At 45.0% G+C, this 15,020-nt stretch overlaps 1 protein-coding gene across 1 annotated transcript in view; it reads left to right on the top strand.

Annotated features, from left to right (window-relative positions):
• The window catches only part of Plxnc1 (plexin C1), a 147,043-nt gene that overhangs the window by 115,604 nt on the left and 16,419 nt on the right, over window positions 1-15,020 (top strand). Inside the window, exons 22-23 of the mRNA XM_015482588.2 lie at window positions 828-1,005; window positions 3,808-3,911. Of these exons, the coding sequence (XP_015338074.2) occupies window positions 828-1,005; window positions 3,808-3,911 (282 nt within the window). The remainder of the gene's footprint in view (window positions 1-827; window positions 1,006-3,807; window positions 3,912-15,020) is intronic.

The following is a 15,020-nucleotide window of genomic DNA, read 5'->3' as shown; positions in this document are numbered from 1 at the left end:
TGTGCATTTTGTACCCTCTGTCTCCATGATCACCAAGGTGCCCGGGAACCTAAACTGTGTCACGCTACTGACGCAGCTCCCGGCCCTCCCCTGGATCCTGTTCACCAAAGTCAACCTGAACTTGCTTTCAGATGCCTTGTGAGACAGCCCTCCATTCTGTTCCCACACACAAGCCTTCCTTCCCCCATTAGTCTGATTTTGAGGTTTTGCTGCACTGGGAGAATTAAATGACAAAGTAATGGCACTGAAATGTAATTAATGCAGGAATAATAGTACAGGGTGGGGAATCTCAGTATTTTAATGAGGGCTCAGACACGTCTGACTGAAGGTGTTGAAGTGGAGGGGAGATGAATGCTACCATAATTAATGATGCATATTAAGAATTGACCTCTTTGGTGTGATCAATACGGGGACCTCGTAACCTTTCCTGTCACCCGGAACTTTACTTGTGGGACTCTGGTTCTTGTTAATAAAAAAGATAATCACCAGTCTGCCCTCATTTACTGTGGAAACTTTCCAATTTTTTTTTTGAGGATGAAATTAGAAATCGCCATTTTTGGAATATTTATGTGTATGTATTTTTTCCTCCCAGATCTATTTATTCAATGCTTGCTCTATAATGAGAGTTTTAACTTTCTGTTTTCCTTTCCATTATCCCTGAAAAGAATGGATTATGGAGAAAAGATTAAAGTAGTATAATGCGCTACGGTGTTTGCTAATGTGCTGTCAGAGGTATTAGTAGGGCTCGCTGAAGCTTGTGTCTTTTATGAATGCCTTTCAGATCGCAATTATCTAATAGACTTGGAAACCTGTTTGTATTCTTGCAGGCATTAAATGTCGTCTTTGAAAAAATCCCAGAAAACGAGAGTGCAGATGTCTGTCGGAATATTTCAGTCAACGTCCTTGACTGCGATACCATAGGCCAAGCCAAAGAAAAGATTTTCCAAGCGTTCTTGAGCAAAAACGGCTCTCCTTATGGACTCCAGCTCAATGAGATTGGTCTTGGTAAGGCACTGTGGGAACTCCGTCCTGATCCCCTGATGAGTGCCCGCCTTGCCTTTGCTCCCTTCCTGCCCTGTAGCTTCTGTTTGGCAAAGCTTACGTGGCCAGTTTGTCCCCAGAGGGCATGTCTGGGGGGCCAGGGGACTACTTCACTCTCTCACCAGCATTGTGACTCTGCCTAGCCAGCAGAATCCTTCTGGGATGCTGTTTTTTTAAATATTGTGTTTGTAAATCAGATTCATGAGATTGCTGACCCTGAGACCAAATGGAACCACCTTGCATCAGGAAGTACAAAGAGGTGTAAACCCCGTGCCCTCCGTGTGTGTTGCATTTCACATTGGCATTTGATTTGTTTGTTGTGATACCGAGCATGTCATTAGCGGGTGTCTCAGCCGCTGAGTGTTAACTCCAGCATGCCGGAAAGGTCATCTTCCTCTCTGTGCTAATCGCAGGCTGCATTAAGTATCTTCTCCATCCTCCCCCAACCCACAGCAGCATCTGCTATGAATTCATTTGCGGGCTCTCTGGTATACTGCAAAGGAGAGCATATGCGTGAGCAGGCTAACAGGGCTCCACTCCCCTCAAATGTTCATCAACATTTTAAGAGTTGAGCTTTGTGCAGGCCTCCTGGGAGATCGCTGGGGGGTTGTAGAGCAGATAATGGGACAGGAAAGCAGCAAAATTGTGGCAGTGACAGACAGCGTAACAAGGTTCATCTCCCCTCCACATGCAGTTGTAGGCCTCAACTAAGCAGGCAATTAAAATCTTCCCCCTCCAATCAAACCTGCCAGAGAAGAGCCTTGAGGCGGGGTCTGGGAAGTCTCTGGGAGACCCTGCAAATGTGCAGTGACTGCTCAACCTGCTTCAAAGAAAACAGGGTGTTGGGCCACCTTTCTCTACTGCTTTTCTTTTTCCTTCCATTGGATAGACTGCTGGGCAGCTCAAAGATAGTTTCAACTTACTTGCTTACAGACTGGGTAAAAGGGGAGCCTCAGCCAGGAAACCATGGCCTAATCAGACCATCAGCTCCCTCACCTTGAATATGTATCTTGCAAATGTGTGGCTCTGACCACTTAGGACATGGGCACACCCAGCCCAACAACCACAGGGAAAACAGCCTCAGGACTGCCACTAATGAGCCCCGTGGTAGTGACGGTGGCGTCTTCCCACTTTTCCTGGTTTTTTTTTCAACCAGGCATCCCCTTACCTCCTAAAGTAGGAAGGCAGGGGCAAAAACAAGCTGGTGGCATTACATTGTATGCTGATAAGCGGGGACACAGCCTAGAGGCCATGTCGCACTTCTGCATCCCTGCTGTTCTTCCAAACTACCTCCAAGGATAGTCTCAGCAAACTGAGGCAAAGCCTTAGAAATCAGCCATAAATTGTACTGAAACCCAATCCTTTCTGGGATGCTCAGACCTCTTTCAGTAGAGGCTCAGAGAGAGATGCCCAAAGGGGCAGGAAGTATGTAAATAGGAATGTCACACCCAGCGCAGTAGGAAATAGTGGGGTCTGACTTGGGAAAGGACTTGCCTTCTAAGAGAGAGCCACTTGGCTTCAGCCAAGGGTTGCCATGCAGGCTGCAGGGTCAGTGTTACCTGATTTTTTAAAAAAATTAATTTTTTCTTCAGTGCTGGAGATTAAACCCAGGGCCTCACATGAGCCAGGCAAGTTGTATCACTCAGTTGCACCTCCAGATGTCATGTAGCTCTCTCCCTCAATCCCTTTTCTCTATCCCTTCAGTGTCCCTTCAGTTCCAGCAGCCCCTGGACAATAGGAGCTGTTGGCTCCTCCTGAGCACCAGTTTTTGTTGTTGTTGTTGTTTGTTTTTGTTTTTGGTGGGGGGGACTGGGGATTTAACCCAGAGTTGCTTACCACTGAATTGTCTCCCCAGTTCTTCTTCTTTTTTTTTTTTTTTTTAATTTTGAAACAGAGTCTCACTAAGTTGCTGAGAGTCTCTCATTAGGTTGCTGTCCTTGAACTTGAGATCTTTCTGCCCTGGGATTATAGGCATGTGCCACCATGCCTAGCAGTCCCTGATTTTTAAAAGGAGAAATCAGGAGTCCACATTTTTTTGTTTAATCTCCTAATATTTAAATGTGGAAATTAAATTGATGTTAACATAATAATTCATAAAACACTGCAGGTTCAGGAAATTTAAAAAAAACAACAACAACACATTAGTGGCCACATTCTGACCTCCGGGCACAAGCTGGTCACCCTTCGGGGAGTTTGCACCCTGTTTTGCTGGTGGCTGCACAGCACCTCCCCTGCAAGAACCTGCAGAGAGTTCATATTGCACCTTTGTTGGTGAAAATGTGTTCATATGTGTGTGAATATTGGAAATTTTCTGAAGCACTTAGACCCTTGGAGGATGTCTGGTTGTGTCTTCAGTGGCTTTACTTCCAGGCTTAGCCTCAGCGTGAAAGCTTCAGGGAGAAGCAGACTGAAATGTCAGAGCCCTGAACACAAACCAGAAACAAAACAAAGCTCAGGCTGCCAGTCTGGCTGATGTGTCTCCACATCTTCAAAGCTTTACCACTTCATTCAAATTTTATTTTTGAAATATACATGTGAAAATAGCAAGAGAGCATTTAAATTTTTTTTATTAATTCTTTTTAGTTGTAGATGGACATAATACCTGTATTTTATATGTTTATTTTTATGTGGTGCTGTGGATCCAACCCAGTGCCTCATGCACGCAGGGCAAGTGCTCTACCACTGAGCCACAACCCCAGCACCACATTTAAATTTTTCATCATGATTTTAAAATGGAACAAAATGACTCCCCCTTTCCTTTTTCAGAGCTTCAAGTAGGCACACGACAAAAAGAACTTCTGGATATTGACAGTTCCTCTGTGATTCTTGAAGATGGAATAACCAAGCTGAATACCATCGGCCACTATGAGGTAAGAATGAGACTTGACCTCGACATTTACTTCTTCTTAACTCAGCTGAATTGGATGACCTCAAGTACCAGGTAAATTCTTCAAAAAAAAAAAAAAAAAAAAAAAAGAAGGGGCTGAGGCTGTGGCTCAGCAGTAGAGCACTCGCCTAGCATGTGCGAGACGCTGGGTTCGATCCTCAGCACCACATAAAAATAAGTAAATAAAATAAAGGTATTAAAAAAAAATCACATCAATCTTAAAAAAAAAAAAACCAGGACTCCCACTTACTTTCTGGAATAGTTGGCAGATTGCTGGTTTCTGGGACAGAAGTTTTCCTTGGTTGCTCATTCAGAAGAGCCCAGGAATTGCTGCTGTCCCTCGTGGTACACTTGGAGGTCTGCCTGATCACACCGTCCTGCAGTTTAGATGGGAAGTTCTGGCCTGATGAGATGGTCTGGCCTTGCAAAGTGTGTTCCTAGGAAAGCCAGAGGATAGCTGTCACACACACGTGACGGCCACATGCCAAGTGTATTGATGCCAATAGAGCCTGTGAAAGCCCCAGACCTCACCTCACTCCATGGTGTTCACAGCAGACCTTGAATCCTTTTGTGTCTGGCCCTTATTCTAAAGAAGTTATCAACTTTCTGTGTGTTTGCAATATGCAGTGGTACTTCCTTTAGCCCTTGACCATTCTGCTGGGTGAAGGCTGAGGGAGTACGTGACTCTCCCAAGACGTGAGTGCCAGAGAAGCCTGTGCATGGCAAGGAGGCAGGGAAAGTTCCTGAACACACTGGATACTGGGATTTGTTCAGCAGCATTAGCTACGTCTTTGTTGAGTGTCTGTTATGTGCTAAGAGCTGGGAATGCACAGGAGAGGTGCGAAGACCAGGTCCACACTGAGATAGGGTGCCAGCACATCCAGCAGACAAGAGACTGCGTGTGTATTCAAGAGACAACTTTGGACTGGTCAAAATGGTAGGAGGGTTCTGGATGGCAGTAAGAGCTGATAATATCGGGGCTTAGGGAATGCTTATTCTGGACCAGGTGCTGACTTCAGCATTAACCTTTATTTCGGCTCATTCCATCTACGGCAGTCCTATGGGGTCGGTTCCATTGCTTATAGATGGGTACACTGAGGCTCAGGCCTGTTATTTAGCCATTAACTGCTTCTCCAGAGAAAGGCCAGAGAAGTCGGAGGGGGTGCTGAGAAGGGGAAATGCAGATCCTTCAGGCCTGTTCAGCCTCTTAGGAGTTTGCATTTTACCCAAGGACAGCAGATCGCAGGAGAGGGCCTTTAGCAGGGGAGACTTGTGTTTCAGAAAGTGATTGTGGTGGGCATGGGGTATGCACAGAAGAGCTGCAAAGCTGGAAATAGGGAGCCCCGCTGGAAGCTGTGGCAGAATTTCAGATAAGGGATGGGGCTGTCCACAGTAATGCAGTGCCGTGGAGACGCCCTGGGGAATGGATTCTGAGGGGCTCAGGAGGTGGATGCTACAAGCCACCTGGGAGGGAGATGAAGTCAGGGAGGGGTCGAGGCTGACACTCAGGAGTAGCAGGTGCTTTTCCACAGATAGCTTAGAGCTGTGTTTCACGGCTCAGAAATCCCAGGGAGATGGGCCCACGCTAGGCAGGCCTTTGCTCTGCCCTCAGCCAGCCAGAAGCTGAGAATATTCTAGAGCCAAGGTTTCTGGACAGCAGCCAGGAAGAGAGAACACCCATCCTTGGGCTCTATGGCTGAGCAGGTCTCAGACTCAGTTTAGAAATGGTTGCCATGGTGACACCTGAGCCAGTACTGCCCCCCTGGCTTTGCTGGAGAAGACCTCACAGAGGAAGCTGCGAAGTCACAGCCTGCTCCCGAGCTCAGTCCTCTGCAGCCTGGGCTTCCTGGCCTTGGAGTCATCTTTCCAAGAGCAGTCATTAGCTTTGGGGTTTTGTAAGACTCCCCAGAAAGCTTTATATATTTATCTATCTTTTTAGAACTAGGCATTGAATGTGGGACTTCAAACACTGTAGGCAAGCACTCTATCACTGAGCTGTGTGCCCAGAGCTATTTATGTTTTTATTTTGAAATGGGATCTTACTAAATTGCCCAGGCTGACCTCAAACTTGCAATCCTCCTGCCTCAGCCTCCCAAGTTACTGGGATTAAAGACATGGGTCACCTTGCCCAGCTCCCATGCTAATAGTATGCCTGGCTGGACTCAGGAATACAGGCATCAGTGGGCAGAGGGAGGGTCAAGTGGGAGGCACTGCCCTACTGGGTGAAAGTGGCCAGGGAGGGGCTTATTATGGCACCGCTGTGAAGCTCTGAGTTCCAGACCTGCAGGCCATCTCCTCCTCTCCCTGTGTCTGGGTGGCAAGCTTTTCTAGACATCAGGAAGGGGTGGAGCCACCAGTACCCCCCTTTGATACTCCTGGCTAGAATGCCTGCCTTGCTCAGCTAAGCCTCCCCACTCCCTGCACCTGTGCAACACAGAGTGGGCCTCTTAGAGAGGTGGCCACTCGGTGTCTTTAGTAGGGAAAGGCAGGATAGGTCACTCCAGCGGGGAAAACAGAGGTACCACAGCTGTCCGTGAGGCACGGGGAGGGCCTGTCAGGGGAGATGGAACATCCCTCTTCACAGAGACATCGGCTGTGCTAGACACCTATCTGCTTAAGGATGATAATGAAATTAATCCGGCCAGTAGTCACTTCCCGTCCCAATGATTTATTGGCCTCATAGCCCAGCGTCACTGCATGGTGGTAATAAATGACAAGAGACTAGGACATGAGGGCTTAAAGGCTTCTCCTTATGTTTAAAAAGCTGAGCCATAAGGCAAATAGATGCAGAGAGCTTGAAGGAAACTGGGGAGGTCATCAGCTGTGCTCTCTGAGCCTGAGCCATTTCCAAAGCCCTGTGTTCTAAAGACTGGTCTAAGCAAAGCCTCTGCCACCCTCAGCTGCCTCGACCTGTGCTTGATGTTGTAGTGCCTCTGCAGATTCAAAATTGGGAATAATTCGACAGGGCTGGGCTGAAGTTTGCTTCTGCCCTTTCATGAAAGAAAAAATTTCTCCTCCAGCACTCGCTTTTCCCTCCAAAGAGACAAGATGCTAATTATCACTCTTATTCATTTACTAAAGCGCCCTAGTTTGAGTCACTGTAAGTGCTTGAAAGCAAAAAACTATATTTCATTTAAAAATAGGGTCTAATTCAGAGTTTTAAGTGATTCAGACTCACCTCCCTCCAATTAGTCCAAATTAGTTCGGTTTTAAAGTTAATCTTTACTGACGGCCAGTTCCTCCTCCTATCTAAACAAAGTCCCTGCTGTTGGAGCTGGAGCCCTGTTCTTCTTGCCTTGTTCTGCCCTTGGGGAGAATAGAGTGGAGCAGGTCTCCCCAGGATGACTGGCTCTTTGTATATTTGAAGAACAGGTTTCTAGAGGGATCTGAGGGATCTGCAAAAATATAGCACCTCCGTGGACCAGATGCAGCCCCCCAGATACCTACAGGATGGCACACAAGCCAATTCTGGCATTGCATGATGACAGCAGTGGCTGCCAGTGCCCAGCACCGTGGACACACACTGGCTTCATCAGTGTTCACAACCACCCTGTTCTTTTAGGTTGGAGCTGTTTGTCCCCCGCCCTCCCCTGTTTTCCATCAGATGAACACAGGGGAGAGTGATTTCTGCTCCAGTCTCCTTCAGTCTCGGACAGACAAGGGGTTAAGTGAGCTGGTGTCTTTCCAAACACATTAAGGCGGAGGCGGCTTTCTCCCTATAATTAAGCTTTTCCTTAAGTGCCTCTGTAACCGGCTTCAGCTCTGTGGGCTTGACTGTGAAGGGGACCACGCTGTTCTGGAGCAGGTGGGATCAGTGGCACGGGCTGCTGGCCCAGGTGACCAATTTCTCTGCAGTCCAGGCTTCTTTCCTCTCCCCTGAGCCCTGTGTGACTCTTGCTGTGCTGTGTCATTGCACCCACACTCTGCCGGGGGGTGGTATCAAGGGTGCAGGGAAGGTATTTTGGGGGGCAGGAAGTTTCCTCTACAGATTGCACCTCTTTTTCTGATAATGCAAGGTTTGGGGAGGCAGAAAAGATGATGAATCTTGTGTGGTTGAAGACTGTTGCTCACCCCAAGTGTCGGCAATGCAGAAAGGGTCACTGCCAAGGCCACTCCTGCCATTCAAAAGATATTTAAAGCTCCTAGGAATGTCCCAAAGTGTCACGTAGGGAAGGTTAGAGGTCCTTTCGGTCGGGTGTCATCTGTGATTCTAAAATGAAAGGATGAGCCACTTCTGCAGGTCTTTCGCAGCATGAATGCCTTGAGGTGCTTGTTTACATGGAGAGCACAGGCCACACTGCTGCCATGCTGGGCATGGTTCTAAAGGCTTTTACCAACAGCAACTCCTCTCATCCTCTTTTGTGCCCCGTGAGATGAATACTGCCATTATTCCCACTCAGAAGCCCAGAGAAGTGAAGAAACTTGGCCAAGGTCACACAGCTCCTCTCACTGATGCCCCAAGGCTGAATGCAGATGAAAAATGAATCACTGTAGAAACTGTGGCTCTCCTCGGGGCCAGAGGAATAAACTTACCCAGAGCCAAGCCTCCTGTTCCCAACCTCTAAGCAGCCTGGATAGAGAGCCGGGCCTGATGAATGACATAGATACCCTGGTAGTTATATCCTCTGACATTAAACTCAAAGGGCAACTTCTCTTAAGATCTTATGATGAATCTCATGGCTGTGGGTTATAAAATGCTTCCTTGTTTCTGATCCCACTTTAACATCCGTTGTGACTAGCTGTCCTTGAAGATGGCAGTCACCTTCATCCGAGGGAGGCCAGCAGTACCAACCCCACCAACATACCCAGAGCACTTCAGTTCCCAATTTCACACACACTTGGAGGCCCAACTCCCTGAGGAAGGAAGAACTGAGGGTTCTCTCTCACAGACCCCGAAGGGAGTTTGCTCCTGGGCCCAGGGTTAATTTCAAGTCAACAATGGAGAAGCAGGAGCTCTCTGGGTCTTTCCTCTAGTTTCAAGAATCCCTTGGAGCTCTGTTCTCTCTGTGTGAGTGGATGTGTCTCTGGAGAATCTTCCAACAGCCCCTTTCAAATGTGCTGAAGGACTGTGCAAGGTCCCTCTGGCCCCAAGAAAAAAAACACTCCATTTTCATCTGCCTCCAGCCTTGGAGCATCAGTGAGGGGGACAGTATTGACGGGGAGAGAACAATGTTGGCAGGTGGCCGCTGTGACAATGCTCGTGGAATGGAATTCTGTTTTCATATAATACCATTTTGACAGAAAGGTGGCTTCAGTAATGAAAGAGACCAGTAAGGGCTCCCACAAGGTAATTTATATTGATTTTTGTGTCTTTAGCATTTTTTTTTCTTCCAATAGGAAAAATTATCATAATATTCAGATCATATTCATCATTTTCCATAAAACCCACAGCTATAATTCCATTATTTCTCTTAGGCTGAACCATATGAAATTGCCAATAGCTGAGTGTCTTGGTCCATAGAAATGACAGTTTTATAAGGTTAAATATAAGTGCAACCTTATATTTCTAGAAAATCTGTTTTTATGGGATAATCTCCAACTTAGGCCCTACAGATAACCCTTGACATCAAGAAATCTCATTGGGTGGGGATGTGGCTCAAGTAGTAGCGCGCTCGCCTGGCATGCATGGGGCGCTGGGTTCGATCCTCAGCACCACATAAAAGTAAAATAAAGATGTTGTGTCCACCGAAAACTAAAAAATAAATATTAAAAAAGTCTCTTTCTCTCTCTCTCTCTCTCTCAAAAAAAAAAAAAGTGTAGGTCCTCAACTTCTAACTCTGCTTCTCTGAAACCTCATCTTTCACAAACAATTTAAAAAAAAAAAAAAAAATCTCATGCTCGTGCACATTTTAGGAGTGACTTTAAATTATTTACAGGATCCTTTTCTTCCCTGTGTGGTCCTGACTTCTAATTCCGACGAGGGGTATCTACAGTCATGTCTGCTGTGTCCTGCCTCAGGCTGGCATCATCAGAGGGTAGCCTTGTAGTCACTGTGAATCCTGGAAGACTGTGAAACTGGGAAGAATTTAACTTGAAATTACCGAGGGCACCCATTCTGCTCTGGGTGGGAGAAGCAATCCTGCTGCAGATCCATCAAGCGACAACAATCTTTCCCTGATTTAATTTGGTTTTCATCCTCTAAAAGTAGGAGCCTAGAGAATGCTCCCTGCCTCACAGGAGGATGGGACGATTAAATGAGTCACCCTTAAGGAAGCATGTGGAGCTCCTAGGACCGAACAAACAGCATCACAATTTTAACCCTTCCGATTCTGAAGCACTTTTCAAAAAGGCACTTCTGTCCTTAACTCGGCAACAGCTGACTTGTGCAAAATAGGAAGCGGAAACCTTTCGCCCCCCACAAACATCTGTAAATGATTTTTCTGTTCTTATAACAGAGTTAAAGCGTCACATGGGGTGGAAACGTTCCAGCCCCAGAGCAGCTGTGAACGAAATTCGCTCTCACACACACACAACTCATCCACTAATAAAATGCTTTTACACTGGCTCTTGGAAGATAATTTCAGAGTAAAATTTCCTTGGTACAAGCTGTGTCTACACTATCTTAATGCCTGAGCACAGTGCCAGCAGCAAGACGTTGCCAGCTCTTGAAAGGACAGTTGAACTTCTGGCAGCGCTGCTGATGGGAGGCCCGTCCCTGGCGTTTGTGATTATAGAGCGAGGGGGCTCGCTTTTGGCAAAACAAAGCGTCTGACAGTAGCCGAGTATTGGCTCAACACTCAGCAGGATCCGTTCGGGATTCATTCTTTGACAATTACCCAGAATGAATCACCAGATTCCTTTTATAAAAAGATATTTATTGGCTTAGAAACAGAGCATAGCCAGCTCCTCGTGGGGAGGAATTTTGTAACTATGTTCAAACAGCCCCATAAGCACCGTGTGTGAGGATGTCTGAGGGGGGCCTGCACACGGCATTGACCTGAATTGCATCAAATATGGAGGAGAACTGAAAAATCAGCCAGGGGACAAGGAATGGCTCAAGGGAAAGGAGAGGATGTTTGGTAATAATAGCAGAGTCAGAGAGCTCACCAAGACTTCGGATTCCCCTCTGGTGACACTTTGAAGAGCCTGCTCACCCAGCCAGCCCTCCTCCCTCGAGATGTCTCGAACGCCAGCAGTTGGAGACCTCTAGCATCACTCAGGGGCTGGCTGGACACAGCTGGCTGGACAGCTGTGTTGGGCCCCCTAAAAAGCTGGCTCTTTCTCTGCTCCTCTCTCCGTGGGTGTGACCTGAAGGAGATTAGGTTTAATCCTTAGGAGCTTGTGAGGGAGGCTTGTACTTTTTGATAACCAATGTGCAGCAGGCTAGAAGAGAAATGACCAGCTTCTCGTTTTTCTTTTCCCCCCAAACTGGGGAAGGCCAGGCATTAGAGTTTAGAACAGCCTTGGAACTTCAGTGGAAGGACACATCGCTTGGCTGATAATGTTCAGAAAGGACATAAGCTTCCCTGCCATGATCCCAGAACCAAGGTGGGGAGCTGTATTCCCTGACCCACCTCCTCTTCACCCACTTCATCTTATACTATTGGGGACCAGCCCCTCCCTCAAAACAACTTAAACAAGGAGCCAAGTTTGCCCTTAGGATCTTAGCATTCGTCTCTCCATCCCTGAAGGTCACTTCTATACCTGGCTGTTTCCCAGGACCCATCAGGGCACTAGAGGGCCACTTGGCCCTGGGCTTCATGGTCCCAGAAGGTTTCAGGTGAGGACGTTTGACTTCATCTCCAAAACAGGCTTTACCTAGGCACAGCATGAGCATGATAGTAAGGTCAAAGTATTTACCAATGTATACATTTAAAATCTGTGGCAATTTCTTAACAGGTCTACTAAGTTATAATTTATATACCTTAAAGCCCACCTGTTCATAGTGTAGAATCCAGTGGCTCTAGATAAATTTACAGAGTCGTGCAAAGTGACACCATCTACTTTTAGAACATTGTCATCAGCCCGAGAGGAAGCCCTGTTTTCATTAGCATTTGCTCTTTTTTTTTAAAACATAACTATTTAATGTGAAAAAGACACTGGAAGGCAACCCAATAACTAGTATTTAATAACATAAAGGGATGTTAGCCATTTTTTCTCTTTTTCCTTGAAGTTTAAGTAATGATATCATATTATATAGCTGTGAGAATTGTTTTCTTTTTGTACTGGGGATTGAATCCTGGGGTGCTTTACCACTATGCTACATCCCAGCCCTTTTTATTTTTTGTTTTGAAACAAGTTCTCACCTAGGACCTTGCTAAGTTGCCGAGACTGGTCTCAAACATGTGATCCTCCTGTCTCAGCCTCCCAAGCTGCTGAGATTATAGGCATGTGCCATCATGCCCAACAGCTATAAGAACTTTTTAACAGTAGTGTTGTTTATTAGTAAAGGGCTTTAGTTTAGAGGTAATTCAATAATTTTTCTTTTTAAAGAGAGAATAAACATTCTTAGAATCCATTCTTGGAGCCCATGTGACAGGAACATGTTTTAAATGAAATAGTTTTTATAATAAAGTCCTTTATATTATTTCAGAAATAAATTCTTGTGTTAGATATAAAATTTTTTTTAAAGAGAGAGTGAGAGTGAGAGAGAGAGAATTTTTTAATATTTATTTTTCAGTTTTCGTTGGACACAACATCTTTGTTTGTATGTGGTGCTGAGGATCGAACCCGGGCCGCACACATGCCAGGCGAGCAAGCTACTGCTTGAGCCACATCCCCAGTCCAGATATAAAATTTTTACATCAAAGATGGTTCTATTAAAGTAAATATGGTATAGTTCGAATTCTTCTGGTCTCATTTAAGTATAGTCATTTTTTTTAATTAACTAATTTTTTATTTATGTATGACAGCAGAATGCATTACAATTCTTATTACAATATAGAGCACAGGGGCTGGGATTGTGGCTCAGAGGTAGAGCACTTGCCTGGCATGCGTGAGACACTGGGTTCAATCCTCAGCACTACATAAAATAAAATAAAGATACTGTGTCCACCTATAACTTAAAAAAAAAGTATAGAGCACATTTTTTCATTTCTCTGGTTGTATACAAAGTATATTCACACTAATTCATGTCTTCATACATGTACTTTGGATAATAATGATCATCACATTCCACCATCATTTCTAACCCCACACCCCTTCCCTTCCCCTCCAACCCCTCTGCCCTATCTAGAGTTTGTCTATTCCTCCGATGCTCCTTCTCCCTATCCCACTATGAATCAGCCTCCTTATATCAAAGAAAACATTTGCATTTGGTTATTTGAAATTGGCTAACTTTACTTAGCAATATCTTCTCTAACTCCATCCATTTTCCTGCAAATGCCATGATTTTATTCTCTTTTTATTCAATTGTGTATATATGCCACATTTCTTTTTTATCCATTCATCTACTGAAGGGCATCTAGGTTGGTTCCACAGTGTAGCTATTGTGAATTGTGCTGCTATAAACATTGATGTGTCTGTGTCCCTGTATTACGCTGTTTTTAAGTCGTTTGGGTATAGACTGGGGAGAGGGATAGCTGGGTCAAATGGTGGTTCCATTCCCAATTTCCCAAAAAATCTCCATACTGCTTTCCATATTGGCTACCAGTTTGCAGTACCACCAGCAGTGAATGAGTGTGCCTTTTTCCTTACATCCTTGCCAACACTTATTGTTGTCTTCATAATAGCTGCCGTTCTGATATTTCCTCCCCTCCATGCTTTAGGCAGTGAGTAGTCTACTTGCTGTGGGTGTAAATTGCCTATTCTGAGCATTTCATGTATATGAGATCATACAACATGTGGTCCTTTGAGACTTGGCTTCTTTCACTTCGCGTGTTTTGAAGTTCAGCCACATCACAGCATGTATGCTTTATTGTTTGGCAATTTTTTGTAGCATATTTGTGCAATGAACACAGGAATAAAAAAAGGATGGACTACTGGCAGACACAACAATGTGGCTTAACATCACAGACCTTACGTTTACCCTCAGAAGCCCAATGCTAGTGTCCATTTTGTATGATTCCCCTTCTATGAAGCACAGAATAGGCAGAACTCGTCAATGTGATGGAAGTTGGAGAAATGACGACGTCTGGATGAGGGTGGGTGGTTGTTGCCTGGGAAGAGGTGATGGATGCCGTTCTCAAGACTTTGAAATGCTCCTGCCAGGATATGGGTGGTGGTCACTCAGGTAGAGATCTTAGATGAACATTCAATTAACTACATACCTAGCAGTCAATGATAAGCACTCTCCTGTGTTAGACTTGCCAAGTTTTCGTTAAAAAGTATGTGCAATTCTTATAACTTTTATCCTTAAAAAAAAAAAAAAAACACTACAACCTACCAAAAAGATCAAGTCATTGGTTCTGCTGAATGAATTCTCACTAAATGAGTACATCCTGTAGTTAGCACCCAGGTCAAGAAACAGAAACCCTCTCCTGTCCCTTCCTGATCACTAGCCCCACTTTCTTCTTCAGTATCTAATATCATAGTTTGACTGAGTTGCTTTTTAGCTTTATATAATGGAACTGTACAGTATGCTTTCTTTCCTGTCAGACTTATTTTGCTCAACATTATGGTTGTAAAATCTGCCCATGTGACATGTAGCAGTAGTTAGCTCCTTTTCATTGTTTTATAATCAAGAAAATACTCCAACTTATTTATTCATCCTAATGTTAATGGGTATTCAGGTTATTTCCAATATGGGGCAGTTACAAATAGTTTACTATCAGAATATTTACTTAGTTTGTTGAATATAGACCTACATGTGAAACTGCTCTGTCGTAGACACCCAGCTTTATATGCCAGTTTTTGAGAACCTGTTTTGGTATTTCTTCATTTCTTTCTTTTTTTTTTTTTTTTAATTTTTTATTGTGGGTTGTTCAAAACATTACAAATTTCTTGACATATCATATTTGACACTTTGAAAGTGGGTTATGAACTCCCACCTTCACCCCATACATAGATTGCAGAATCACATCAGTTACACATCCATTGATTTACAAATTGCCATACTAGTGTCTGTTGTGCTCCGCTGCCTTTCCCATCCTCCACCCTCCCCCCTCCCCACCTCTCCCCTCCCCTAAATCTGTGCTGTTTTAAACCACTGAGT

Source organism: Marmota marmota, unplaced genomic scaffold (genome assembly GCF_001458135.2).
Source record: "Marmota marmota marmota unplaced genomic scaffold, marMar, whole genome shotgun sequence".
NCBI classification, from domain to species: domain Eukaryota; kingdom Metazoa; phylum Chordata; class Mammalia; order Rodentia; family Sciuridae; genus Marmota; species Marmota marmota.
Note: the sequence above shows the minus strand (reverse complement) of the source record. Positions and strands in the feature narration are given on the sequence as shown.